This window comes from Onychomys torridus, chromosome 1, assembly GCF_903995425.1.
Source record: "Onychomys torridus chromosome 1, mOncTor1.1, whole genome shotgun sequence".
NCBI lineage: Eukaryota > Metazoa > Chordata > Mammalia > Rodentia > Cricetidae > Onychomys > Onychomys torridus.
The window spans coordinates 111441099-111466719 of record NC_050443.1 but is presented as its reverse complement, the minus strand read 5'-3'; the positions used below and the strand labels follow the sequence as shown (position 1 = coordinate 111466719).

At 41.3% G+C, this 25621-nt stretch overlaps 1 protein-coding gene across 2 annotated transcripts in view; it reads right to left on the bottom strand.

Moving 5' to 3' along the window:
• Edrf1 (erythroid differentiation regulatory factor 1) overlaps positions 1–23520 on the bottom strand; it is a 34682-nt gene extending 11162 nt beyond the window's left edge. Inside the window, exons 1-19 of one of the 2 annotated variants that reach the window (XM_036196610.1) lie at positions 23294–23520; positions 22093–22301; positions 20751–20817; positions 19880–20005; positions 17260–17384; positions 16866–17022; positions 14543–14644; positions 14178–14299; positions 13364–13475; positions 11507–11654; positions 11319–11427; positions 10799–10910; positions 9703–9963; positions 7724–7795; positions 7273–7423; positions 5064–5252; positions 4557–4757; positions 3354–3572; positions 1156–1379 (exon numbers count right to left, since the gene is read on the bottom strand). In XM_036196610.1, the coding sequence (XP_036052503.1) occupies positions 1156–1379; positions 3354–3572; positions 4557–4757; positions 5064–5252; positions 7273–7423; positions 7724–7795; positions 9703–9963; positions 10799–10910; positions 11319–11427; positions 11507–11654; positions 13364–13475; positions 14178–14299; positions 14543–14644; positions 16866–17022; positions 17260–17384; positions 19880–20005; positions 20751–20817; positions 22093–22301; positions 23294–23398 (2811 nt within the window). In that variant the 5' untranslated portion in view covers positions 23399–23520. The remainder of the gene's footprint in view (positions 1–1155; positions 1380–3353; positions 3573–4556; positions 4758–5063; positions 5253–7272; positions 7424–7723; positions 7796–9702; positions 9964–10798; positions 10911–11318; positions 11428–11506; positions 11655–13363; positions 13476–14177; positions 14300–14542; positions 14645–16865; positions 17023–17259; positions 17385–19879; positions 20006–20750; positions 20818–22092; positions 22302–23293) is intronic. The other variant, XM_036196617.1, reaches the window with a different exon arrangement.
• Positions 23521–25621: the final 2101 nt, after the last annotated feature.

Sequence of the window (25621 nt, the reverse complement as noted above, 5' to 3'; positions counted from 1 at the left end):
CTTAAGAATTAATATCTCAACTTCATCTTCAAATACCTGGCCACAGTATTCTCACAAAAGTCCCTAAGCCCCATCACTCAGTAGTACTTGCTACATTTTAGGTAAGTATTTGTTAACAGTTTTCGTTTTTGTTTTAAGTCACTTCCATTTTAAAAGTGTTCTATGCTAGGAACATTTTCCATAAGTGCTTAACGTTTCAAAACAATTAATAATTTAAGTGCTTGTATCTTTTTATAGCACTTGTTTTTATTTACTTACTGTGTGTACACATGTATGTATTAAGCTCAATGCTAACCTGTGGGAGTTGGTTCTCCTTTGATCATGGGAGTTCACTCAGGTCATCAGGCTTGGTATCAAGTACCCTTACCTCATGAACCATACAGGCTCCTTTCTTGTACTCTTTCTAACATTGGAGACAATGTAGCAAAATTTGGTAAATAAACTCAACCCCACCCTCCCCCCCCAGCCTACAATCTTCCCGTTTCAGTCAACTAGGTTCTGTGGTTCCAAGTAGCTCAGAGCCATTCCTTAGACTGATTTTTAATTATGTGTGTGAGTACATGTAAGGCTGAGCACTGGATCTTCTGAAGCTGGAGCTGGAGAGCTCACAACTGCCCAACATGGGGCCTGAACTCTGGTCCTCTGGAAAATTATCAAGCATTTTCAATAGCTAAGCCATCTTTTCAGTGCCATTAAAAACATTTACTTTAAAAAGTTATTTGCCATTTTCATATTCAAGTTTCTTAACCTTAAAGAGTGTGTTCACCTATGACCTGTGATGTGTGTCTGATCATTTCTGTGAGACCTGCTTCCACTTAGACTCTCTGATGTACAGTTCTGTCTCCCACGCTGGATAGGACACATAGCCTTCCACCTACCTGTATCTTCCAGCTCTTTCCCAGTCTCACTGTCTCCAAGCCAATCTTTAGTACACTGAAAGTTACTCTAGTTGCATCCATACCATTTCCTGAAGCATCTTACCCAATAATTCCATATACCATCCTCTGCACTAACATCTTACTGTGCCTATGAGCTGCCCATTCTTTTGCCATCACAAAATAGTACTCATATTTAGCTTTATTTAGTGAAGTGAAACCAAGTTGGGAAGGATGACAGTGAGTTAGGTGAGGCCCAACACAAAGGCAACAGCCTTACCTTGCTGTAATACAATCCCTCTTCTGGAGAGAACTCCCGTTTGAACTCATCCTCTGCACCACAGTGCGCCTGTGCACAGACCCGCATGAGTCTTCCTGTGTTGCATAGCAGAAGGGCAGCATTTGTAGCATCGTCAATGGACTCAAAGTTGTGAATCCCCTTTTCAAAACAAGAAAAGCTTTTTTTCCACAATTGTTGCTCTGCAGCAGACACAGATTTGCTCACTTCACAAAGAAAGAAAGAAAACAATTGCATAAGCAGACATCAGTGTGACCAATTGGGCCAACTGCAGCACTCTCTCTGATGCCTGTCACATGAGCACATCTTCATGAGTCATTCAAGTGAAGTACTAACTCCCACTAGCTTACAATGTGACTATACTTAGAATCAGGTCTTTGAAGAAGTGATTAAGGTTAATTGAAGTCATTAAGAGTGAGGTCCTGATCTAATATGACTCTGATCCTTGTAAGAAGGGAAAGAGACATAAAGGTGCACACAGAAAGGGCCTTGTGAGAACAGACAGAAGGTGGCTCTTTGAAAGCCAAGAAAGGAACCTTGACCTTGGACTTCCTGTCTTCAGTCACCACCTCAGGTACTTGGCAGTCCCAGCAGAACAACACACTTAATCACAGTTATTCTTTTTTTTTTTTTTTTTTTAAAGATTTATTTATCCATTATGTATACAGTGATCTGCCTGCATGTATGTCTACAGGCCAGAAGAAGGCATCAGATCTCATTATAGATGATTGTGAGCCACCATGACTCACAGCCATTCTTAATACTTGCTGAGATTAAAACCAACCAAGACACCAAGCACTGTATTAGTGTCAAATACACATCATGGTTCCATGGAGTTTAAGAGGCTATAGTCCGTTTTATCTAATTCTCCTGGATTCTGACTGTACCCATGCTCTCTCACTGACAGATCCCAGATGTCTCTTAAGCACTCAGGGTCTCTGTACTGGCTGGTTCTGTATATCAATTTGACACAGCTAGAGTCATCAGAAAGGAAGGGGCCTCAGTTGAGGAAACGCCTACATGAGACACAGCAATAAGGCATTTTCTCATTTAGAGATCAAGGTGGGAGGGCCCAGCCCACAGCTGGGCTGGTGGTCCTGGGTTCTACAAGAAAGCAGGCTTAGCAAGCCAGTGAAGTAAACCAGTAAGCAACTCCCCTCCATGGCCTCTGCAGTAGATCTTGCCTCCAAGTTCTAGCCCTGTTTGAGTTCCTGTCCTGACTCCCTTCAGTGATTAACAGCAATGCTGATGTGCAAGCCAAACAAACCCTTTTCTACCAACTTGCTTTTTGGTAATGGTGTTATGTCACAGCAATAGAAACCCTAAGATAGTCTCCCACTAACAATGAACTCTTTGGAGCACTGTTTGTATCCCCTGAGGTCAAGCATAGCTCACAATTTAGCAGGCAAAGAGATATGTTCAGCTTATTTATGGCCCTCAGTTCCAGGTTGGCCCCTTCCCTTTTCTCACAGCCCCTCTAGTGGCTACAATTAACACCCTGATGGGGATGCTTCTCAACCTGGGTAGCACCAGCCTGTAACAGCTCTTAGCACATTTATAATCAAGTACTAAATTTTAGACCTTTCCATATTCAATGATGTCATAAGCCAATCCAGTGCAGTCTGAACCTCTACCCACTGCTACCTGAATTCACATGTGGCCTCCTGCTGCTACTCTGGAATTTTCACTCCAGGCTCCTATGCCCTGCACACACAGCCTCCAGAGCCTTCCCTTCCTTGTATTTACACCAGAGGTTCTTCTAGGGGACTGCCTACCCCACTATATCATCATTCCTAAAGCCTTCAAATACCCCACAACTGGGACAGTTTCCCCTTCTACTGCACTGCATGTACCCTTTACCACACTTCCCAGGGATCTGCATTTACAGCAGATTTCCAAGTGGAAGGGGTGCCAGATGCACACCCAATACAGAACCTGGCACATGGCTGGCTGTCCGAGCTGTTTCTGGATTGACCCAACAGTCTGAAGTATAGAAGATAGAATGGAAGACATTTGGGAAGAATGAATCCCAAGGGGAAAATAATGTTTTCTCTAATTTTATTTCTTAAGATTCTCAGAAAAGAACCTTGTAGTCACACACCCTCAGGTTTTGCTCCACCCACAAACAGTGCAACTGATTCTCCAGTACAACAGGGATCGAAAAGGACATAGACACTCACCTACTCGCTCACCCTGCAGTGCAGCAGCCTGATTCATGTAAAACACACCGATTTCATTTCTAATGTTTCCCATTCTCTTCAACACTTGTACATAGTGTTCAGGATTCTGACTTTTTAAGTCACTAAATTGCAAGATTTCATTAGCAGCCTCGTAACATTTACAACTAACTGAAAGTTGACTTTCTAAGTCTGTAGACAGATCTGTTGCCCATGCAAATCCTTAAAAGAAAAAGAAAAAAAAGGAAATATCAATACAAGTCATGTTATGAGTCCTTCCTCTTTAATACCTACTGTACCTGACATTTTAAATAAAAAAGAAAAAAGTATACTACAGTATAAATACAGATCCCATCAATATAACAAAAAACTTGAATGTCGTAGTAAAAATGTCTATTAATAAAATGGTATTTTCCCAGAATATTCATGTTTGATTTAAGAAGTATTTTTCTGTCTATAAATACCAAATATTACCACCACTCAGATTTTCCCACACTACTAGGAAATGATACATCTCTGTCTTCTAGTATTCTATGCTGGCTGTAATTATCCAAGACTGACACTTACACCCGCCCTGCAGTGTGTGCACATGGATGCTCTGGGCTGAGCGGCTCCTGTGGCTAAATCACTATCTCCCTTTGGAATGATGATGGCCATGAGCTAACTTTCTCTTAGCTCCTGGGCTCATCTAGAGGGTACTTACTTAACCCACTTTCACCAACTGGTTTTTCTTTCCCTCCAAAACTGTGGCTTGACCAGTAGCCTAGATCTGTACCCACAAAAACCTCACCAAGAGTGCTTAAAGGTAATACAACTGTACTCAGACCTTAGTTAGCTTTAATAACGATAAAATATTTGAAAATTATTAAATACAAACACACAGGACCATTCTCAATTTATTTTTTTTATTTTTTATTTATGTTTTTTTTTTTTGAGATACAGTCTCACTATGTATTTCTGGCTGGCCTGGAACTCACTATGTAAACCAGGCTGGCCTCAAACTCTCAAAAACCTGCCTATCTCCCCATGCTGGGATTAAATGGATTAAAGGCATATATACCACCATGCCCAGCCAAGCTCAATCTTAAAACTCAAGAAAGAAAACTTGAAAATGATATAAAAGTTAACCAAAAAGCACTTTTGGAGCATAAATAGACATAAGCTGGACAGATAATCCCACTGTGAACAAGGGAGGTATCCGCATACCCTGGCAGCTGGATTCTCTGTGGAGACTATGGAGGATCTCCTGGTCCTCTTTGGTTTGGTAATTAAACTCCTCAAGGTGTGCTGCTCTGTTATTTGCGTTCTGGGCCAGCATGAGTTGGATGTCCCCGCAGAGTGTCAGATACTGAGAGAGAAACAGCAGCACTTCAGACAGCATGTTGGTGCAGAGGCAGCAATAAGTATCTGTGTGAACAACAGTGAGAGGGAGAGCCCACAAGGACGTTAGAATCGATACTCATGCAAACATGAAGAGGCTGTCACTAGCTAAAGCTATGGGCCTGACTGCCACTGTCCACATCAGGTGACACAGGGCTTTGCACACTTCACACCAAGCAGATGTTACAACACTGTGCAAAAAATAAACCATGACATGCTAGAAGGCACTTCTTTAAAATTAAGTATTTAAAAAGGAGCGAAGGATCACTATTGTTGAGGTGTCTCCCTCCCTCCAACAAGGCCTTCTGGATATACTCAGTTATAGTGGCTTACCATGGCTCTGTAGAGCTAGCTTAATGTATCGCAATGCTCTTCCGTACTTCTGAAGACTCATGGCAGCATCAGACAAAATGTAGTAGGCCTTCGACGACTTGAGAATCAGCTGAAGTTTCATTTTATGTTGCCAAGAACCAGGGGTCATTCCAGACTGCCCGGAACAATTGCCCTTCTGAAGGGAGCCCACTGCAACAGGAGAAACATGGCATTCTGTCTGAATCTAGGCCTCAAGGAAAAACTAACTTGCCAGTTAAAACCCTCGGCTTCCCTACTTATGAAAGTGGAGCAGTAGTGCCATGGCACTCTTGTGTGGGTCACTTCCACTTTCAACCCCCAAGTGACACCTTGTCTCCAATTTCTGCATCAATCTACCAAACAGTATACATTGTAAAGCACTCTTACCTCAGCCAGAGCCTGTTCTCAGACATCAGACAGCTTCTCTGCATCAGAGCCCACATGGCTAAGCTGTTTTCCAGCATTCTTCCCAGCCAACACACATCAACCAAAGCCATTTCCTACCTGTTGTCTGCAAAGATGTTTGCTCTTCTCTATTCCTTACCATTGCACTTACCTTCACTGCACCTTACCATTTCCTCTATCAAGAACACAGAAGTTGCCAGATATAGTGACTCATATCTAACTCTGGCACTCAAGAGCCTAAGTTTGAGGCCAGCTTAGGATATAGAATGGTGACCCCAACTCTTAACAAAACCATAACACAAAACAAACCCCATGGAAATCCAGCCTTATTACCTTCTATACACGATCATGTTTATCAAACATTTATCATATTTTATATACACGATCATTTACATATTCTACACATGATCATTTTCACACCAACCATGGCACCACACACAGAAATAGTGACAAAGTTAAAGGACTACCTTACTAACATACACTGCACCAGAATACTCGAAGTCTAACTACGCTGATAAGAACAAAATACTGTGGAACAACAGCCCCAGCCTGTGGCTTAACTTCTCTCTCTCTCATTTTTGAGTTCATTTTTTTAAAATGATTCATTTTTTTTCCTGTGCATTGTTGTTTCGCCTGCATGTATATCTGTGTGCGGTGCCCAATCCCCTGGAAATGGAGTTATAGTGTGAACTGCCATGTGGGTGCTAGGAATTGAACCCAGATCCTCAGGAAGAATAGCCAGTACTCTTAACCACTGAACCATCTCTCCAGTCCCGAGATCATTTTTTAATTAACACCACACATACTTTTTCAAGGTATTTAGTTGCTTTGACCTATGATGGCCTGGGTTGTGCCTGTATCTGTTTCCTCTGCTGCCATAAGTACTCTCTGCATGTAAGGTACTGTGAGGAGACCGGACAACAATGAAGGTTTTGCTCACAGCTGTGTGTGTGTCCAGAGCTGTTTAACACAGGAGAAGATCCAAGCCTGGGTTTAGCACATGCTCACAAGACACACTGGTGACATGGGACAGCAGACTGGAGAGCAAGACTAATACCCTTTCTTGACAGTCTCACTCTGTATCCCAAGCTGCCCTTGAACTCAGCCTCCCCAGGGACAGGACTACAGTGGGGCCATCAAATCTGAACTGGAGAAGGGTTTTTCTACAGGGGAGAGGGACAAGCAAAGGCAATTTAGACAGCAACAGTGAAGTCCTGATGTAGTTTTCTTTTTTCTTTTCTTTTCTTTTTTGGTTTTTCAAGATAGGGTTTCTCTGTGTAGCTTTGCGCCTTTCCTGGAACTCACAGAGATCTGCCTGCCTCTGCCTCTCCTGGGTTAAAGGCGTGGGCCATCATGCTTGGCTAATACATTATTAGTCATTTATATCTCCTAAGGGCCTCTAAGGAAGCTGCTGCCAATGTTTGTATTTCCAGAAAGAAAAAGCAGCTCAGCTAAGTAAATAAGGTGTCCTTCAGAGCCAAAGTCTTAAATGAATGCTCTGGTTTTCAATTCTTTGCTCTTATAATACTCCATACATTTACCAAGGCAGCAATTCCCTAAAACTCTGTAGGCAGAAGGCCTCCCAACGCTGACAACAGAAAGAGGTAGGTTCCTTAGGAAATTAGAAAAGTCTACAGAATCTCAAAATTATCCTTCAAGGATAGGCTACCCTGACTTTCCCCTTACATGGCTTCCTTTTTCTCAATTCCTTCCAGTAAGTACCTTGACACATTCCTGGCCACAAGACAGTTTTCTGAAGATATTATCTGCATATCACTCAACTTACTTTTGTCCAGGAACAAGGCCATCTGCTTCTCCAGCCCCTCAGGACTACCCCTTGTGGATTCATCTTCATATTTTAAGGGGATAGGAGTGCTGGGGTCAGCTGCTGGAAGGTCACTTTCTTTTTTGATGCTGCTATCCACAGATTTCAAACCCTTCAAAAAATTAAAACATAAAAATACACACCTTTACTCCCTTCTTAAAAAGAAAATCACTTGCTATATTCCATTTACCAGTAGTCAAACAAAACCTAAATACACAGCAGAATTTCTATCTTAGAGACTTAGACTTTCAGTGACCTGAAAGAGCTGGGAAAAACTAATTTAATTTTCACTTTAGGTTAAGAAAATAAAACCAGAGTAGGGCATCATTCAGAACATTTAAACACCAACAAACATGTGCTACTTGCAAATAAGCACGTACTGCTGATCAATGAGAGGCAAACCTAGACTTACCTCCAGCACGTAGCTAAGTACGAGCCGACAGCGCTCTTCCGTGTCGTGGCAAACAGGAAATGCACAACTGGGCTTCAGAGACAAACAGTGACAAGTTACCAGCATGCTACCATTACAGCAAACCAGTTAACTCTGATTTCCCAAAAACTATTAAAACTCTGCAAAGCAGTAATTTAGAAACAGGCTTTGTATTCAGGTTGGTGAGCTAGGTATCTGATATGAATATTATCAGCACTGCTTCAAATCTTGCTTAACAAAAGCCCTTCCAACATCTGGGCTGCCCAACACTTAAAATTCTAAAAAGAATTCTATCTGATGAGAAATGAAGTACAAGAGTAGTAATGCTTTAGATAAACGCACACCAAAGCAGGTCAGCTTACTCCTATCAGTGCTGACAGCAGCACACTGTTAGCAATGCCATCATCTGGTAGTAGGTTAACAAGTACCACTTCCCATCAGCCAAGCCCCTCCTTTAATTGATTTGCTTAATTAAGGAACAGAACCAGTTAACAGCCTCCAACTACTAAGTGACATTAAATGCAAGGGCATTTCATCTGGCTGACTCCTGGGAGGCTGCAATCACCAGCTTTCACAGGAAAACCCACCGAGAAGACTGAGGGATTTGTCTGAGGACAGAATGAGTAAATGGAGAATTAGGGACCCAGGAGGCCACACACTAACTACCAGGTCATTCATCATAGACCAGGCAAAGCTAAGACATGTTCCCACGAAGATGACTGTACTCTGTGTGCCTCAGACACTGGGAAAGAGTGTTTTCTGTTAAATCAGTGAATGCTATCACTGCATACCATCCTTAAATCATCCAACTGTCCTGGGAGTCCAGGGCTATGACAGTGTAGTTTCTCCAATAAACAGAAGTGCAGTAACCACTGATTTAATTATAAAGATGTGGGGCTCAAGCTGAATGTGAACTAAGATTTAGACAGACATGTAATGACTTATTTGTAAGCAACATATTACATGTCCTAGACAGAAGCTTACACTCTAGTCAAAAGAGGAAACACACAGCACAAGGCTATCAGATATAGACAGGCTATGAGAGAGAGAAAGCAGCATGATTTGGCCAGAGCAGACAGGGAAGGTCTCCTGAAGGAGGTGACACTACTTAGTCAAGACATAAGCCTAGAAAAAGGCAGCCATGAAAAATACACCAGAAAAAATAACTTGTAAGAAGGAGCAACAGCACAGGACCTCGGGTGTCTCTGCTGCTTTTCTTTATAGAAAAGAAAAGAGGGGTGGGGTGAAGAAAACAGGTCAGAAAAATCAGGCAATGACTTAAGGTAAAAGAAACGCTATGCTTTCAAAATTTTACTTGGATATATAGTTCCCATCTCAAAGCTAAACTCTCTGAGCTTAAAAGATTATAAATGTGAGTGTATTTCAGTTCAGAGAGCATCAGTCTTATGGGTGGACCTGTACTTAAACATAGGGAGGTAGTTAGTGTATACCAAAGTCCACTGTTGCAAACAGATGGCTGGCAGGACAGTCAGTGTTAATCATGCCAAATTCAGACCTAAAGAGGGTAAGTTGTTAAGGTCCACCTGGCCCCAACTACGGCTGACAAAGACCATGTAAACAAGCACTGTCTTCGGTAACACATGGATAATTCACCAGTTTTCTCTACATGGGGACCACAGTGCCACCCCCTTCTCAACTCTGGTTCTATTCTAACCCACAAGCTGTAATTAACCAGCAACTAAAATGCTAGACAGAAATGCCCTGGGATGAGAGGACAATGCTAAACATGGGTCACAGGAAAGGAAAATTCCCCTACATAAATAGTGAAATATGGTTGCCTGGTTATCACATTTGCTCACCATGATCTTACATAATGGATCAGTTACCCCAGGTAATTTTACTTCATTGTGCAGTTTCTAAAATCAAGTTCTAGAACTCACAAAGTGAGTTATAATGCCATGTTCTGCAAGGCTAACAACATAAAAATAAAGCATGCTTACTCTGATTTGATGTATTGACTTGTATTTTTCTGGTACTGACAGTTCCCCAACAGATTTAATTATAGCCACTGCCTTGTTATCATCTGCCGGGTCAGAGCTGGTGCTGTAGGAGCCGTTCTCATCACTATCGGGCATCTCCTCTTCCTCTTCACTGTAGCTTTCATCAGAGTTCTCATTTAAAGGGGAGTCAGAATTTTCTTCCTTTTTAGGCTCATCCAACTGGAAAAGCTCTGAAAGCATGTAGTTGGCCGAAGCAATAATCTTACAAAAAAAAGAAGAAGAAGAAGAAATATATGTAAAGACTGAAGCTGCCTCACCACACGGAAAGTCTAATGTTGTTTTCATCACTGGTACCACACAAAGGATAGGTCTCAATTCAAAGCTACAAACACCCTAGGTGTGCTCTGTGAACAGTTTTCTTCCTTCTAGAAATTCATGTTCTCTGAGCCCTCCTATTCAACTGGGGACAAGCTTTCATGTGTAAAGAGTTGTAAGTAGAACATTAGCAGCACATTCCATAAGAAACAGAATGTCTCTTTATAAACTGTGATTGCTAATCTTCAATAGGCAACTTAACAGTTACTATATGATCTATGGCCATCAGGGGAAACTCATGATATGTAAGAGGGAAAATCTAAGTATGGAATGAGCCTCCTTTACTCTAACAAATGACATCTCACTTCTGTAATGAATCCTTTAAAAGACCCTCTAATTGTGATAAAGCAAAAGAAAAATTACACTCTAATAGGATTACGAGTGCTTGTCACTGAACAGAGCTGTTAAAAAGGAATATTAACGGGAGCCACATGGAGTTTTAAATCTTCCAGTAGTCAGTCATGTTGAAGATGCGAAATCTAGTAAACAATTTAGTACTTTTAATTACATATCAAAATTTCAACACACAACTTTTCTTTCTTAAAATTCAGCGTGCACTTTCCACTGGCAGATGCCTCAATTCAGGTAAATACATCCATATTGCTCAGCTATAGGCAGTTAGAGGTATACAGTATGGAGAAAGAATCTGACTAGGTTCCACCCCAACAATGCTCTATCAGAATGCCAAGACCGGCTTATCCATCAGGCATGTCAATCTTACTTGAGGATGTCTGCTTTTGTCCAGCAATTTAACACAGTTGAGCAGCAATGTTCTAATAGTCCCATAGTGTTTCTTGTTTTGATTTTTCTTCATCATCATGTTACAAGCAACCCTGAAAGAAAAGCATGTCAGCTTAGCTTCTCCTGCAGGACTGAATGGAGGCTCATCTCGTATCCTTCAAACAGAACACTGACACAAAGAAGCATCCAATGCTGCCTCCTGACCACCTGCCGCCACCAAGCTTTCACAGCAGCACTGAACATAATGTGTATAATGTGCCTGTATTTCTTTGTCCTACACACTCCAACCCCAAGCCAGCCCCACACTAAGATGTGTATGTTTTGCACTCTATAAACCTTTAAAAGTATTTAAAAGCTTTGGCCTGGCTAGTGGGACTACTTCCTTATCTTCAACTTTTGTTTTCAGACAGTGTCCTGCTACACAGCCCAGGTGGGCCTTGAACTCCCTCAGCTTCCCAAGTGTCACATTATGCTGGTGTCTCCGTTCTTCACTCACTCACTTATATAAGAGGATGGCCACTGGCATTGTGAACGGGTTCTGGTACTTGTCTTCAGTTTCTTCACAGAGAGTCGTGAGGTCATAGAGCTTCACAATATCACTGCCACTGGCTGAAAAGGGAAACAATCCACCTCATGTTACAGCCCTTACCCAAATCACTACTGTCCACTCAAGCAAGCATTAACTTACCTTTAAATAGCCAGTAGGTATGCCCTTCTTTGGTACAATTTGATTTTAGAAATGACAAAATATTTTGTGCAATGTCTTTTATGACTTTAGTAGAAAAATTAGAGTTTTCCAAATTGGGAATTTCTTCTGTCTTTATCATTTCATATTTCTGTAAAGCACAAATCAAAGGCAGTTTAGAAAAACCTGACAGAGTAGCTATTATTAAAAACAAATACATAAGTCCTGGGTAGAAACCTATGCGGTATATAATTTCAACTGATGTTTTCAATCTTTTCCTGTTTCAAATGGCAGGGAGCTGAGGGTCCCCCTTGCCCACAGGGGTTACTAGTGTCATTCTCTAGGAGTGACCCCTGATCTACAGACCCACGCGAGGCACCGTCTCAACTCTCTTCTACCACAGCACAGACAGAAGGTGGCTTGCTTGCAAGTAGGAAGGTAAATGAAGGTGGACTTTACATAGCAAACTTTAAAAAAACAAACAAACAAAACAGAAACACATATTTCTTTGCTTCTTCAGACCCAAGTGTCAGTGGGTCAAGAGTAGAGCATTACTCCAGATGTTTTCCCTGGACTTGCAGAATTTTCCTTTGCAGGGATGAGCACAGCAGGCAGAAGTGGTAAGAGGAGGAAAGGCTGTACGGATACTACTACTGCTATATACAATATGCTATATACAATATGCTATATACAATATGCTATATACAATATGCTATATACAATAGGGGTTTTCTTGCACCACTGGGGATAATGCTAACAGCCTCACACCTTAGGTAAGTACTCCAATATTCTGAACTAACACCCAGCCAACTACTATTACCTCTCAAGTACCTCTGTATTTTTCCAGTCTGTGTTCTGTGCAGAGTGCCCTAAACATCTCTCAGCATATTTTCTAATGTATATATAAGACTAGATATTCCTAACATCAAACAAGGTTGCCTCTCATCCTCTTACACTCATCTACAGTTGTCAATATGGTTCTCTCTCTCTCGAGCACTTCACACTGAGATATCCCCCTCAATTTCACTTGTGTGTGGGAACTCCAATGCATGGCTTTAATAGAGTCCTTGGTAAGGAATCCTATCAGTATCTATTCAGATAAAGTGCCAGCTTTTTCTCCAGCCCCAGCATCTCTAGCAATTGCATCTTAAACATACTCATTACACACTTTTATGATTTCCTCATTCTGAAACAAAGCAATGTCCCTGTACCATTGTCCTAGACCTGAGAGTCCCTCTACTCTTCCTCCACTCCCATCATTAATACTCTCCCCCTTTCTCCTCTATACCTGCTGCAAACACCTCACTACAGGTGTCAATTTAGGTTCACAGTCTAACAGTGGCTCTCAACCAACACTGCAAATTAGAATTGTGTACAAAGCCTCCTGAGAAGAAAGCTGGTTCACAGATCCTAGAACACTGGCATCCAAACATATACAGCTGTTTAAAAATCCTTAAGTGATGTTGACATAGAACACTGGGTTGGACTATGATGATGGAAAGCACAGTATCCACCAGATGCAATTATTACTGTGGCATTTTCCTAAAGCTTTGTGTAAACCAAGAAGATGTTTTCATAACAAAGAAATATGTCCACTGTACACTCACTTTGAGTTAATCATCACAGGTGCTTGATATTAACATTATAGACTTTAGCGGTATTTATGACCTTCCCCAAAATTACTTGCAATGATACTCCTGAAACATCTAAAATTCTGCTCTTACCAACTTAACTGTGAAAACATTGAAATTTCAGTTTATTCACACCTATCTTCTTGGCCAAAGACACACCTTAGCACTTAGGGCTGAAGTTCTCTCTGCACCAATCTACATTTGAGAGATTAGTCACTCTGTATCTTACCTGTACAATCCCATTTACATGGAAGCACATCACAAGCTCTGGTACATTGCAGATCAAGTTGTCCAACCAATAGTCAATTCCAGTCAACACATTAATTGGTTTGTTGTTATCCCTGAAAATACACTTTTCTAATGTTATCTGGCTTAATCAAAACACCCCATAATGAATCATCTTAGATGTATTTTCCCATTTAAACATCTTACTCTACTCTTTCTAGATGGAAACTGCCATACATATTCTTTCTGATCTGAAGATCTAGACACACAGCTACATTATGTCTAAAATCCTTCCAAAAACGACCTTCTAACATGCATTGCTAAGTTCTTAGTATAAATAGAAAGCAGTATGATGATATGATTGTGAGCTCCCTCCATGCTCCTCACACATCCCAAGGAAAACACTGACCACATACATGATAACACCCGAGTCAGAATTGACGCTGGTTAATGTGCATGGAACCATTAAGAAAATGTTCACGATTACTTAATAGGAAATTGGTTAACCACCTCAAGCAATTAAATAAACTCTTGAATTTTGACTAGTTGTAGACTCAAACGTAAGATGAGGCCATTTCCACAGATGTCTGGCCTGGACTTTGAATCAGTATCAGAATGAACATTTGTTTACGGGGCTGTCAGCAGATGCTGACAGTGCTTCCTTTCGTAATGTGGCAATTTTCATTGGCAGGAGGAAGAAGTGGGGAAAAAAAATGAGAAAGAGGCGGCCAACCCAACAGTCAGAGGAGAGCGAATGGGACATTCATGTTAAAGGACACTTGTTTAAAGAAAAGCACAAGGGGCATACGGTGGTTTACCTGAGACGTAAGCTAACTGCTGGGTATCTGCCACCACCAAATATAGGCATGTTAGAACCAACCAGCATATGGATATCTTCAAAAGTCCACAGAATATTCCGGACAAAATCATTTTTAAGACCCTTTAATTTAAAATAAAGGAAAGATTATAATAACAAGAGATTCACAGTTTTCCCCCATGATCCAAAGAAACACCAGGAAAGGAGAAGAGGTCAGTTCCCAAGAGCTGTAAGCAGAGAGATGTTTACAAAGCAATTCTAAGGACCAAGTGGAGTTATTTCCTATCAGTTCCAACTGAGACTAGTTTTCAAGTGATGAAGTGGACTGGGGACTAGTTGTCTCAGGTGGGCACGTGGAAAGCATACCTGACTGTTCTCCCCGTCATTGAACAAAGTAGTAAGGTTTTGCTCTTTGGGTGCTGAGGCCACATGCCCCACTATGCATGAGGGCTCAAGAGGCTCCCTGCCCTGTGGAAAGTGCAAGATAAGGAGTGACTGTGCTGCCAACACTTCTTAAAATTGACCTACACTTACAGAGTATCACCCACACACCAGAACACCCACCCCAATCTACCTGCGTGAATTAGCCAGTACAATGAATGCACAGTTCATCACTCATGGAGTGTGTGGCTCACTTTAGCTCTGATTTCCCATAGGTACTGCAAGCTAATTATATTCATATCTTAAATGAGATGGATTAAAGCTCTCTCAAGAATTCAGTTTTCATTTTTTGGTTTTTGTTAAGTCTGATTACCTCTCTGGCAGCCTAGCACATCTCTACTGAACTGAAATACCTAGCAATAGTTTAAAACACTCTTCACACCATAGTCTCCAGCTGAGCCTGTCCTATGTCAGTTTCACAGAATCCTAAACCCTGAATACCCAGAAAAAACGTTTTCTTTAGTGTGAAAACCTGCTGCCTGCCATACACTTGCTTTTGAAAATTAATGTCTATTGAACATCATTCCCATCACTGTCCTAAAAAAAAAAAAAAAAAAAAAATCAAAACCCAAATGTTTTAAATGGTATTACAATAGAAAAATCTACCCCCCTCTCTGAATAATCCAATGTTCTCCATTATTTAATATTAAAACTTTTTCTTTCTTTTTTTGCGACAGGGTCTTTCTTTGTAGCCCCGTCTGCCCTGAGTGCTGGGATTCAAGGTTTGTGCCGCTACAACCAGTGCTTTTGTTTTTCAGAGTCTGGAATACATTTAGGAAAACACCTAGGTGTTGGGTGAACACAGCATTGTCCAGTTTTTCAGCCATTAGGCAGGTGTCACTAGGCTAACTTATTCTATTGAATTATGTGGATATCTACTGGGGAATGTACATGTGAGTGCAAGTACCCCTCAAGGCCAGATGAGGACAATGGTTCCCCTGGAGCTGGAGTTAAAATAGTTGTGAGATGCCCAGTGTGGGTGCTAGAAAAGGAACTCAGATCATCCATGACAGCAGAGTGTACATAACCTACCAAGCCATTGTTTAAGCCACTGTAAAATGAGTTTTAAAAAATCCTTTGGTTACATATAACCACACATGTAATAAAACATGCAAAGTAATAAATACAGAATGATATGCCCCTACTCCTTGATGTAACCACCAAGTGACTTGCACATGAAGTACCTCCTTCCCTTTATACTTTCTCTTTGGAAAAAAAAAACAAAACAAGAACAAAAAACCCTCTAACTCATTTATGTACTATTATGGAATGTCTTCTCTACTTTAAAACCCCTACAACCAAAATCAAGTTAGTTAATTTTTTATAAAATCAAGCTAAGTGTGATTTTTTTTATAGCTTTATCATGTGTAAAGACTGAACCAATTTGGTTGAATCATGTTCAATGCATGAAAATACACAGCAAGACGAAAAAATATGATTTACCAAGTTAAAAGTCTACTTTTATTTCTTTGGACTTAGTGTATTTTCCTAAAAATAGAAATGCCACAATTGTTTTATAGTGTTATTTCATCCTACAGTACACTCAGTTAAGTTAAAAATAAATAACTAGGGGCTGGAGGATGGTTTAGAACACTGGCTGCTCTTCCAGAGGACCCTGGTTCAATTCCCAGGACAAACATGGCAGCTCACAACTGTCAGTAACTCCAGTTCCAGGGGATCCAACACCCTCTTGTGGTCTATGGGTACCAGGCACACACATGGTGCTCAGATATGCAGGCAGGCAAACACTCATATACATAAGATAAAAATCTCAAAAATGAGTAAGTAAATAAGAAATCAAAGACATGAACAACAGTCTATTCTGTCTTCCTTTCTAAAATCTTCACATAATATTAATGTGGGGCCTATGTCAGGAATTTCATTTTAGGCTAAACAATCAATCTAAATTACAGGCACACCTACTGTCTAAACACAAGAGGTAATTATTACACATCTAGAGTTAGAAATATACTTTACTGTTATATTCAACAGTACTCAATTTTAAGAGAAAGAAATCAGCTGGCTACTTTAAAATATTTTGGGTTATTTAATAAACAAAATTTATCTAACCACTCATGTTAACTCCTTTAAAGTCTATCGTAGGAAACTAAAATCACTTTTTTTTTCCTAATTGTGAGATGAAGTTGATGAAATACTCCTCACCCTTAGTTACCACCTGTTATTTCAGTAAGGTTCTGTTTTCCTAAGTGAGTTCATTCACAGAATCATCATCCAAGGACTGACAAACCTGACTGGAAGCACTGGGGTCTTCAGACACTGAAGAAGGCATTTCAAAAGGAGCAGGCCAGGAAGCCCCTTCAGAATCATGTGTTTGATCAGAACTAGATGACTCTTGCTGTTCTGCAGGAGATGGGACAGGCTGGGCGGCTCCATCACCATTAATGCTGGTCAGATCAGAAATGGAGGAAAAGTCATCACATTTATGTTACAGTCTACCCATCTGTGTGCACTAGAGTCTATAACCAAGCATACATCCTGCCTATAAGAAATACAGTAAGATAAATGTTAACAGAACCACAGAAGCAAAACCTGAATTGCTAGTTTCACTCTCTTCAAACTTAGTAAATTTTAGGCCAGAATCTCACTTTTTCTTAAGATAAAAATAAATAGTGGTCAAGTACCTGTAGTATAAGAACTTGGAAAGAATAGCCTTCTGATACCAGTGCTCTTTACTTTTCTTCTTCCTCTGCCACTTCTGGTCAATCAGTCTTTGATAAAACTCTTTCAACCACGTCCAATCACCAGTCTGAATAACATGAGACATTACTGAACAATATGCACACATAATAGATGTGGAACACAGTGTGTTAAAGGCTCAGCACACAGATAGTGGTGCTCCTGGGACCTCTTAAGAGGGAGAGCTTAGTAGAAGGAAGTTAGGTCACTGGAGGTGTAGCCTTAAAGGGGATACTGAAACCCTGGCCCCTTCCTTCTCTCTTTGCTTCTTGGCCACCACGAGGAAAGCAGACTCTCACACCAGGCTCAAAGCATGCTGTGGTACCATGGAAGTTCTGAACCCACAGATAAACCTCATCTCCTTAATGTTGATTCTCGAGTATTCCGTCACTGTGATAAAACACTTACCAATACTCATCCAATACTCTCATTTATAAGGAGATATTCTTTAATGTTTAATTTCTGAATACTGTTTCATAAGCATGCACTTATAAAACACTTCAATCTTCCTACACCCAATTCACATCTCTTCTAAGCTCACATTTTTCTCTTTTAAACCAGGCCTGGAAAGGAAATCCTTTCCTGTAGTACCTTCTTAGCTGTCTGAAGCAGCCCTACTTTTATATATTATTCCAAGTATGCGTGTATATCTCAACAATCAACTAAGGAGCAAGAGCTGTCTCTCACTCTACACATACACACATACATACATACACACACACACACACACACACACACACACACACACACACACACCCACACACACCCCACTGTGTTCTTTTCTAAGGGAAGACTACCTTTAGCGTCACTTTTATCACCTGTAACTTACTTTTCTTTATCGAAGCACTGGAGAAGCTAGGATTGGGGGCAGGCCTGTCATCCCAGCTACTTGGGAGGCCGAAGCAGGTGAACTGCAAGTTTAAGACATGCATGTACTACACAGTGAGTTGGAGCCAGCCTGGGCAATCAGCAAGACCCTATCTAGGGAGGGAGGTGTTCATAGCAAGCACTTGTCTAGCATGCGTAAAGCCCTAAGTTCAAACAAAACAACACTGTGTAAGAATATTCTTTAAAAGGTACTATAAACTGGTAGACCATCAACTACTTGTCACCAGTTCATGAAAATAAGTGCAAACATGAAAGTAGGCCTTAAGCAGCAAAAACTTTCCCCAACACCTGGGGGGAAACATCTGTTACCAACAGCTTGAGAAGCTAGAAATCGGTTAATATAATTGGTTATATTTATAGGAATAGCTCGTTAGCATTGTTTACATTTTTGACAGCCATGTTTCCAGAGTATGCCTATAATAGACTTTAAAAGATTTTTTAAAAATTCAATTAGTTTCTTTAATTTCACAGACTTAACTTTTTTTTTATTGGCATCATCCTTTTCCTATTTTTTTTTCCTTCGTGGTTTTAAAGATGAATAAAAGAGGGTGCTGGAGAGATGGCTCAATGGTTAAGAGCACAGACTAATTTTCCAAAGGACCTGGGTTGGATTCCTAGCACCTACATGGTGGCTCACAAACACCTGTAACTCCAGTTACAAAGGATCAGACACCTTTCTCCTGGCCTCCCTAGGTACAGGCATGCATGTGGTCCACAGATGTGTACAGGCACCTAAAAGTAATAATTTTCTGAAAAATCTTCTCTGGTTTTTTTTTTTTTTTGTGTGGAGCTGAGAATCGAACCCAGGGCCTTGTGCTTGCTAGGCAAGCACTCTACCACTGAGCTAAATCTCCAACTTCTTCTCTGTTCTTTTCTTTCCTTCCCTCCCTTTCTTTTTAAAGACAGAGTCTAACTAGCCCCAGCTTTCTTGCAACTCTACAGAGACCAGGCTGGCCTTGAACTCAGAGATCCCTACCTGCCTTTGCGTCCTCAGCCCTGGGATTAAAGGCGTGGGCCATCATATCCAACTGTTTTTTCTTTATTAAAGCTTTTTGCCGTTTTTAAATCTTTTTTTTCCCTTCGAGATAGGGTTTCACTGTTTAACTCTGGCTGTCCTGAAACTCTCTCTGTAGCTCAGGTTGGCCTCAAACTCACAGAGATCCGCCTTCCTCTGCCTCCAGAGTGCTGGGATTAAAGATGTGTGCCCCTCTCCCACCTGTCGCTGTTTTTAAATCTTTAATGAAACCTTTCTTTTCTTTATTGCTGAAGTAGTCAGCTACAATTCTAATTTGGCATTTTAAAAAACTGGGTATGCATGAGTATGTACATAGGCATGTGAATGTGTTTGATGCACATGCATGCAGGCCTGGTACAGAAGTCAAATGAGGTTGTCAGGTGTCCTGCCTCATCATTATCTGCCTTATTCTTCACTGTACACCAAGCTTGATTTTGTCATTCCCCACCCGTCACCGCCCAGCTAGCAAGCCCCAGCAATCCCATCTCGAGTTTCCCACAGTAATGGGGTTACATAACTGCATAATTATGCTCAGCTTTTCATACAAATTCTGAGAATTTATTCAGTAAGTGCTCTTAGCCCTACCTTGGCATTTCTTTACAAGAAGTTCATACTTTCAGTGCTCCTGAGCTATAATTCTAAATAATTTTTGCATAAATTACCTGAGATGACCTCATAAAGAGTTCTTGAATATCCAGCTCATCTAATAAGAGCGTCCTTCCAATGCGGTGGACAGCCATGCTTACGTGGGACTTGCTGTAGGGAATCTTCAGGAGCTTTTTTATGTTCTTAAAAAGAAGTTTAGAAAGGCCCTTTTACTATGACCCAGAATCTTTTGGATTTTAACTTCATTCAATTTGAAACTTAAGATAAGCCTCATTTCCTCAAGGTTACACAAACTAGACTATGCAAGAATTACAATCATATGGAAGACAAATCTTTATAAACCACTGTCAGTGTAAATGACAATCCAACACTTATTTTAAAGCAGAATTCCTTTTTTTTTTTTTTTCCCCAGAGCTGAGGACCGAACCCAGGGCCTTGTGCTTGCTAGGCAAGCACTCTACCACTGAGCTAAATCCCCAACCCCCAGAATTCCTTTTTATAGGAGTGAGTGGAGGCATGTGGTCATACAGTTATACTGGCCAACAGAAAAAGAGCTACTAGTTAGGATTAATAGCTATTAGAATATCACTTTCAATTCTCAATTGGTAGTATATGAAGAATAACTCCAGATACGGTATGTTTCAATCATTATTATTAAAATACAACCAACAGTATTCATATTTTTATCATTGCCACTGTTTTTGGAATTTCTGTCTTCTTTAAAGGAAGGAGATAGAAAGTTAGTATTTTAAAAACAAACATAGGCATTAATAATCAGTTAACTTTGCCTTACTGAACTGCTGATAGCAAGACTGTAAAAAAAAAACAAAAACAAAAACAAAACAAACAAAAAACATGGTTTAACACCCTCACCCTGAGCCACCTAGCACTGCATATCCCCAAGTCACACTGTATAACAACACTCACTTCTGAGTCAGAGACGACATCCACATCATTTCCCACTGAGTCAATGAAGTCATACGCCATGCCAAAACTATGGAAGGAAGAGGCACAGGCTGAAAGCTGAACCGAGTATCGAGTTGTACTGCTTTGAGAACATGCACAGCTACATCTCACACTTGGCAATCAAGGTGCATACTGCCATCCAGCAGCCTAGCTCTTCCTTCTTAGTTGTACATAAAATAAGGCACACCTTATAAACACACCTCTGACTTCATCAAACAGAAAGTAAGAACTGTGAAAAGCAATTAGTATTACCATATGCCCTAAACCTTTCCAATGTAAAATAGTTCAAGACTTTATTCTTTTTACATGTGGAGAAGAAAAACAAAGTAAAAAATATACATTATGATTTTGTGCTTCTAGGAGTATATAATACCAATAAAAGGAAAAACTGTACCCGAAATCAATTCACTCATAAAGAGAAAATGAAAAACTGGTGAGTACCCAACTCATTCCAAGTCAGTACATGACTATGTAATCTACATGCTTGAAAAGCAGCTGATGTCACTATTTCCCCACTAGTAAGTGACAGAGTCAGGACGCTTACCTAGGGCTGCTTACTGCATATGTCTGTATGATTTTCATAGTATCAAAAATGCTACAAATAAACAACTTGTGAACATGGCTTTTACCCTTTGAGGCATCAGGATAATTTCTTTTTTTTTTTTTTTTGAGCTGGGGATCGAACCCAGGGCCTTGTGCTTGCTAGGCAAGCGCTCTACCACTGAGCTAAATCCCCAACTAGTAGCTCATAGGGTATGTTTGTGGTTCTTGCTATGTAAGTTATATGAAAAATGTTAAGTCCAATCATTCAAGGGGAGAAAAGGAACACACAGTAAATGGTCTACAAGAATATGGACACTAGCTAAGACCAAAAGATACTCTCAACTTTACATACGATCAGTAGAATGTCCACTGTGGGTCAAGGGTAGGTTACCCAGCATGTAACCTCATGCTTTTTCAAATACTACATCACCATTTAATAAAAACTACAAAAGGCAAGCTAAGTAGTGGCTTAGGTCTTGCTCCTCACAAACCACCCTATTTGCACATATTCAAAGCATATACAAAGGGCTAAAACAGCTTATTAGCAGTCAATATTCATGTTTGCTAAAACAACATAAAGCAGACTTGAAGAATGCATATAACTCTGGTATTTTCTTATTGTAACATGGATTTGAATGACAGCTATAATTTTTTATTAAAAATATCTGAGCGAGTTACTGTGCTTCTCAAATTGAACTGGAAAGCAGTTTTAAGTGGGGGTTGAAAGAGAGGGAAAGAAATGACAGCGAATCAAATTTACCTTGAAAATGGCTTGCTTTTCTTACTATTGCCAAGAATGGTAGTTCCTGCCGGCCCCAGTTTGGCACTCTCTCGTAACCAGTTGGCAGGTGGGAGTTTCAAGTCTGTTTTTTCTTCGAGGCGTGCAAACGCTGTTCGAGGAGGGGCAGAAGAATATTTCACCACAGCTCGGCTCTTTACTTCATTGCCTCCAAGAAATAAAGCTGATCCCTAATTAACATAAGGAATGAAGCTTTAATGAATACTGCTAGGAATGACAATCTCACCTTCATAAAAATAAAGCAAGAATCCACCAAACCAGGGTTCACAAGGAGCCTAGGCTTCCTGTCAGCTGTAATACTTAATAATCTCAAGCTTAAATTATGCTCACCTAGCTGTTCGCCATTAAATTTAAGAAAATTAAGATGTGGATAAAGGCCAACCAAACTGCTTTTTAAAACACTGGGCATAGCAGTTGCACACCTATGCTTGGAGGCAGACCCAGAAAGGTCACTGCAAGGTCTAATGCCAGCCTCACTGGTCTCATGACCAGTTCCACACCAGCCATGACTACCAAGTATGTTGAGTCATATAAAATGAAGCATCAGAACCCAAGTGCGCTCAATTGTGTCCTGTTAACTGCATGCAAAACAAGCAAGACCTGTATATAGTTTTAATAGAATATTTCAATTTAGCATACGTCAATTACAAAGTCATCTGTAGTGAGATACTGGGTCGTGTTTATTTTATAAAACACACAGCATTGATCTGTAGGCTCACGATAATATCATTTTAGATCAGCTTCATAGCCTTCACCGCACACTCCCGAGCCTGCTCAGAGTCTGGACTCACTATTCTCACCTACTTCTAGAGCCCTTTTAGGCTGGACAAACGCTTTGCTCCTTTTAAGAATCAGTTAAGACTTCGGTGATGCCCTCCCTGGTACTGTCCTCTTTCCCCCGCCTTCGGAGGGCTGTGGCCCATTCGGTAACCAATTCCACCCATCGATTACCCACGAGTGGGGAACCAGGTGTGCTTTGCATTGAATGTCTTGCATGCAAACACCTGCACACCCGACGACAATCACACCGGTGACTCCCTCTGTACTAGAGCTATCACGGAGGCGTGGAAGAAAGCTCCAGAAGCTTCACGATTGCCCTTCCAGGCCCGGCGGGCCCGCAAACCCCGGAGTCCCGGCAGGTCATGGCCCGCCGGAGACTCACCTGTGCAGGTTCCTCGGACTCCGCCTGTGACAGGAGGCTGAGCCCTCCTCGGGCGGCCGCCCGGGGAGGCGAAGCCTCGGCTCCTGCTTCCTTGGGGTCCCCCATCACTTCCGCTCCGGGGGAGACGACCAGACGCGCGAGCCCAGGAGTCGGCGACAGGAACGCGGGCCCAGAGTCCCAGCAGAACCGCAGAGCCAGAGACTCGGACGCTCAGCAGCTCGCACTTCCGGCGGCCGACAGGAAGGGCTCGAGGAGACGCGATCAAATCTCGCGAGATTTACCCTCCCCCCAAAAAGGTAGAGCCCGTCCGCCGGCTTAGCTCCTCCCTCGCGGCGGCTCAGGAGCTGCAGCGCGCCGGCGCCTGTCACACCACTCAGGCTGCCACTTCTCGCGATATCCGACGCCCGGGCTCCTCCCCCTAGCTCGCGACTGGTCTTTGTTGGCAAACAGATATTAGGACTTGAGTCAGAGTCGGGTTGGTCAGGGAGGGGCGTGCTGCGGAAGGGCTCCGCGTAATCAAAGCCGATGGCGTCACCGACGGCCCGTGCTCTCAGGGCTTCTCCGGGTTCCACACGCGCAGGGACCACCTGTGGGTCTCAGCACCTTCAGATCAGAGCCTGCATTTCTCCCGGAAGCTGCTCCAGTGCTCTGAACAGCAAGGCGAGAAAAGTAATCAGCCTGTTGAATAGTTTTCTAGGCAGCGTCCCATGCAGCCCTGGCTGGTCTTGAACTCGCGGTGTAGCGGACGGTGACTTTGAACTTCGTGTTCTCCTGCCTCCAGCTCCCAAATGCTGGCATTTATTCCAGCCTGGGGGATGGAACCCAGGCCTTTGTGTAGGCTAGGCAAGCACTCTGAATTACATTTCCAACCTGCACCTAATATTAGACAAACCCTGCCACATTCCCTATAAGATATACATTTTTTGAGATAAAAGGTATTAAGGTTTTGAAAAAAAAAATTTTATGTGCGTGAGTTTTTTGTTTTTTGTTTGTTTGTTTTTTGGCCTGTGCATACAAATGCCCATTGAGTGCATGCAGTGCTCACAGAAGCCAGAAGAGGGCATCAGATCTCAAAGAACAGGCGTTAACAGGCAGTTAGGAATTGCTGGATGTGGGTGCTAAGTACTGAACAGGGGGTCCCCTGCAAGAGGAGAAAGTGCTCCTAATTGCTAGGACATCTCTCCAGCCCTGAGGTATTACGTGACTTTATTTCATTTATTTTTTTATTTTGGGTTTAATGTTTTGGTCTTTGCAGTTATTTGGTTATGCAAGGTTATAATTGTTCATTAGGCTCGGAGAACCCAGTTAGTGCATCTTTAGGAGTCCTTGTAGCAATCTGGTGCAGTCTGCAAATTGTTTTCAAGTTAAACAATTTTTTTTTATGAATTAGCGTTTTGATATATGTTTTGCAGACATTTACTTTAAAGCATGTCTTATGGTTTCTAAAAACTACTTTGTATTTTACATCCAGTTACTGTTGTTGCAATAATTTGTTGCTTATTGCATTACAAGGGCTGGCAAGTTCAGCAGATAAAAGCCTCTGCCTGCCAACCAAACCTGATGACCCAAGTTCCATCTCATCCCTGGAACCCATGTTAGAAGGAGAAAGTTGACTCTGGAAGGCTCCCCACTGCCCATCACATGTCCAGTGGCATGAACACACAGGCATATATGCAATAATAATATAAGATTTGAATAAAACTTAAGTATCTAATACAAAAAGATTAAGCTTACTTTGGGTGCATGATAAACCTTATACATCTATTAACTCGTTTTCCAAGAATATTTTAAAAACATCTAAATTGCACCCTGTAATATGTTAAATGATAATCAAATATTTTAAAAGTAATATGATTCCAAGTTTAAAAATACATCTGTTTCTGTGTCTCTAAATGAATGTAAGAAGAAACAATTCCACATTTATTCTTTGAAGTTTTCCTATTTTTTTTTCTTTCTGGCTGTTTTATAATTAATTTTATTAACCCTTTACAAATATAAGTTAGGTTCTGACAACCTTACAGTTTTGTCATTGTATAAATATTGTGTCATTGAGGAAGGATTTACTGAGGTGGTAATTTTTTCCTCAGGACTCCAATATTGCACATTTTCTCTCAAGAAGTAAACATTTGGACCCTTTTTGATGCTTAGTAGGAAAATGTGCTGGTAATAACCTGCAAAGGGCAGAGATGAATGAAGTGGAACTGAGAACTTGTTATACAGAAAAAGAAGCTGATAATAACAAGGGGATCATGGGAGCTCAGAGCTCAGCAAAGGCAATCAGGCCTCCCAGGCCCTGGGCTGGGTCTCTGGAAGCCACACACAGGCAGG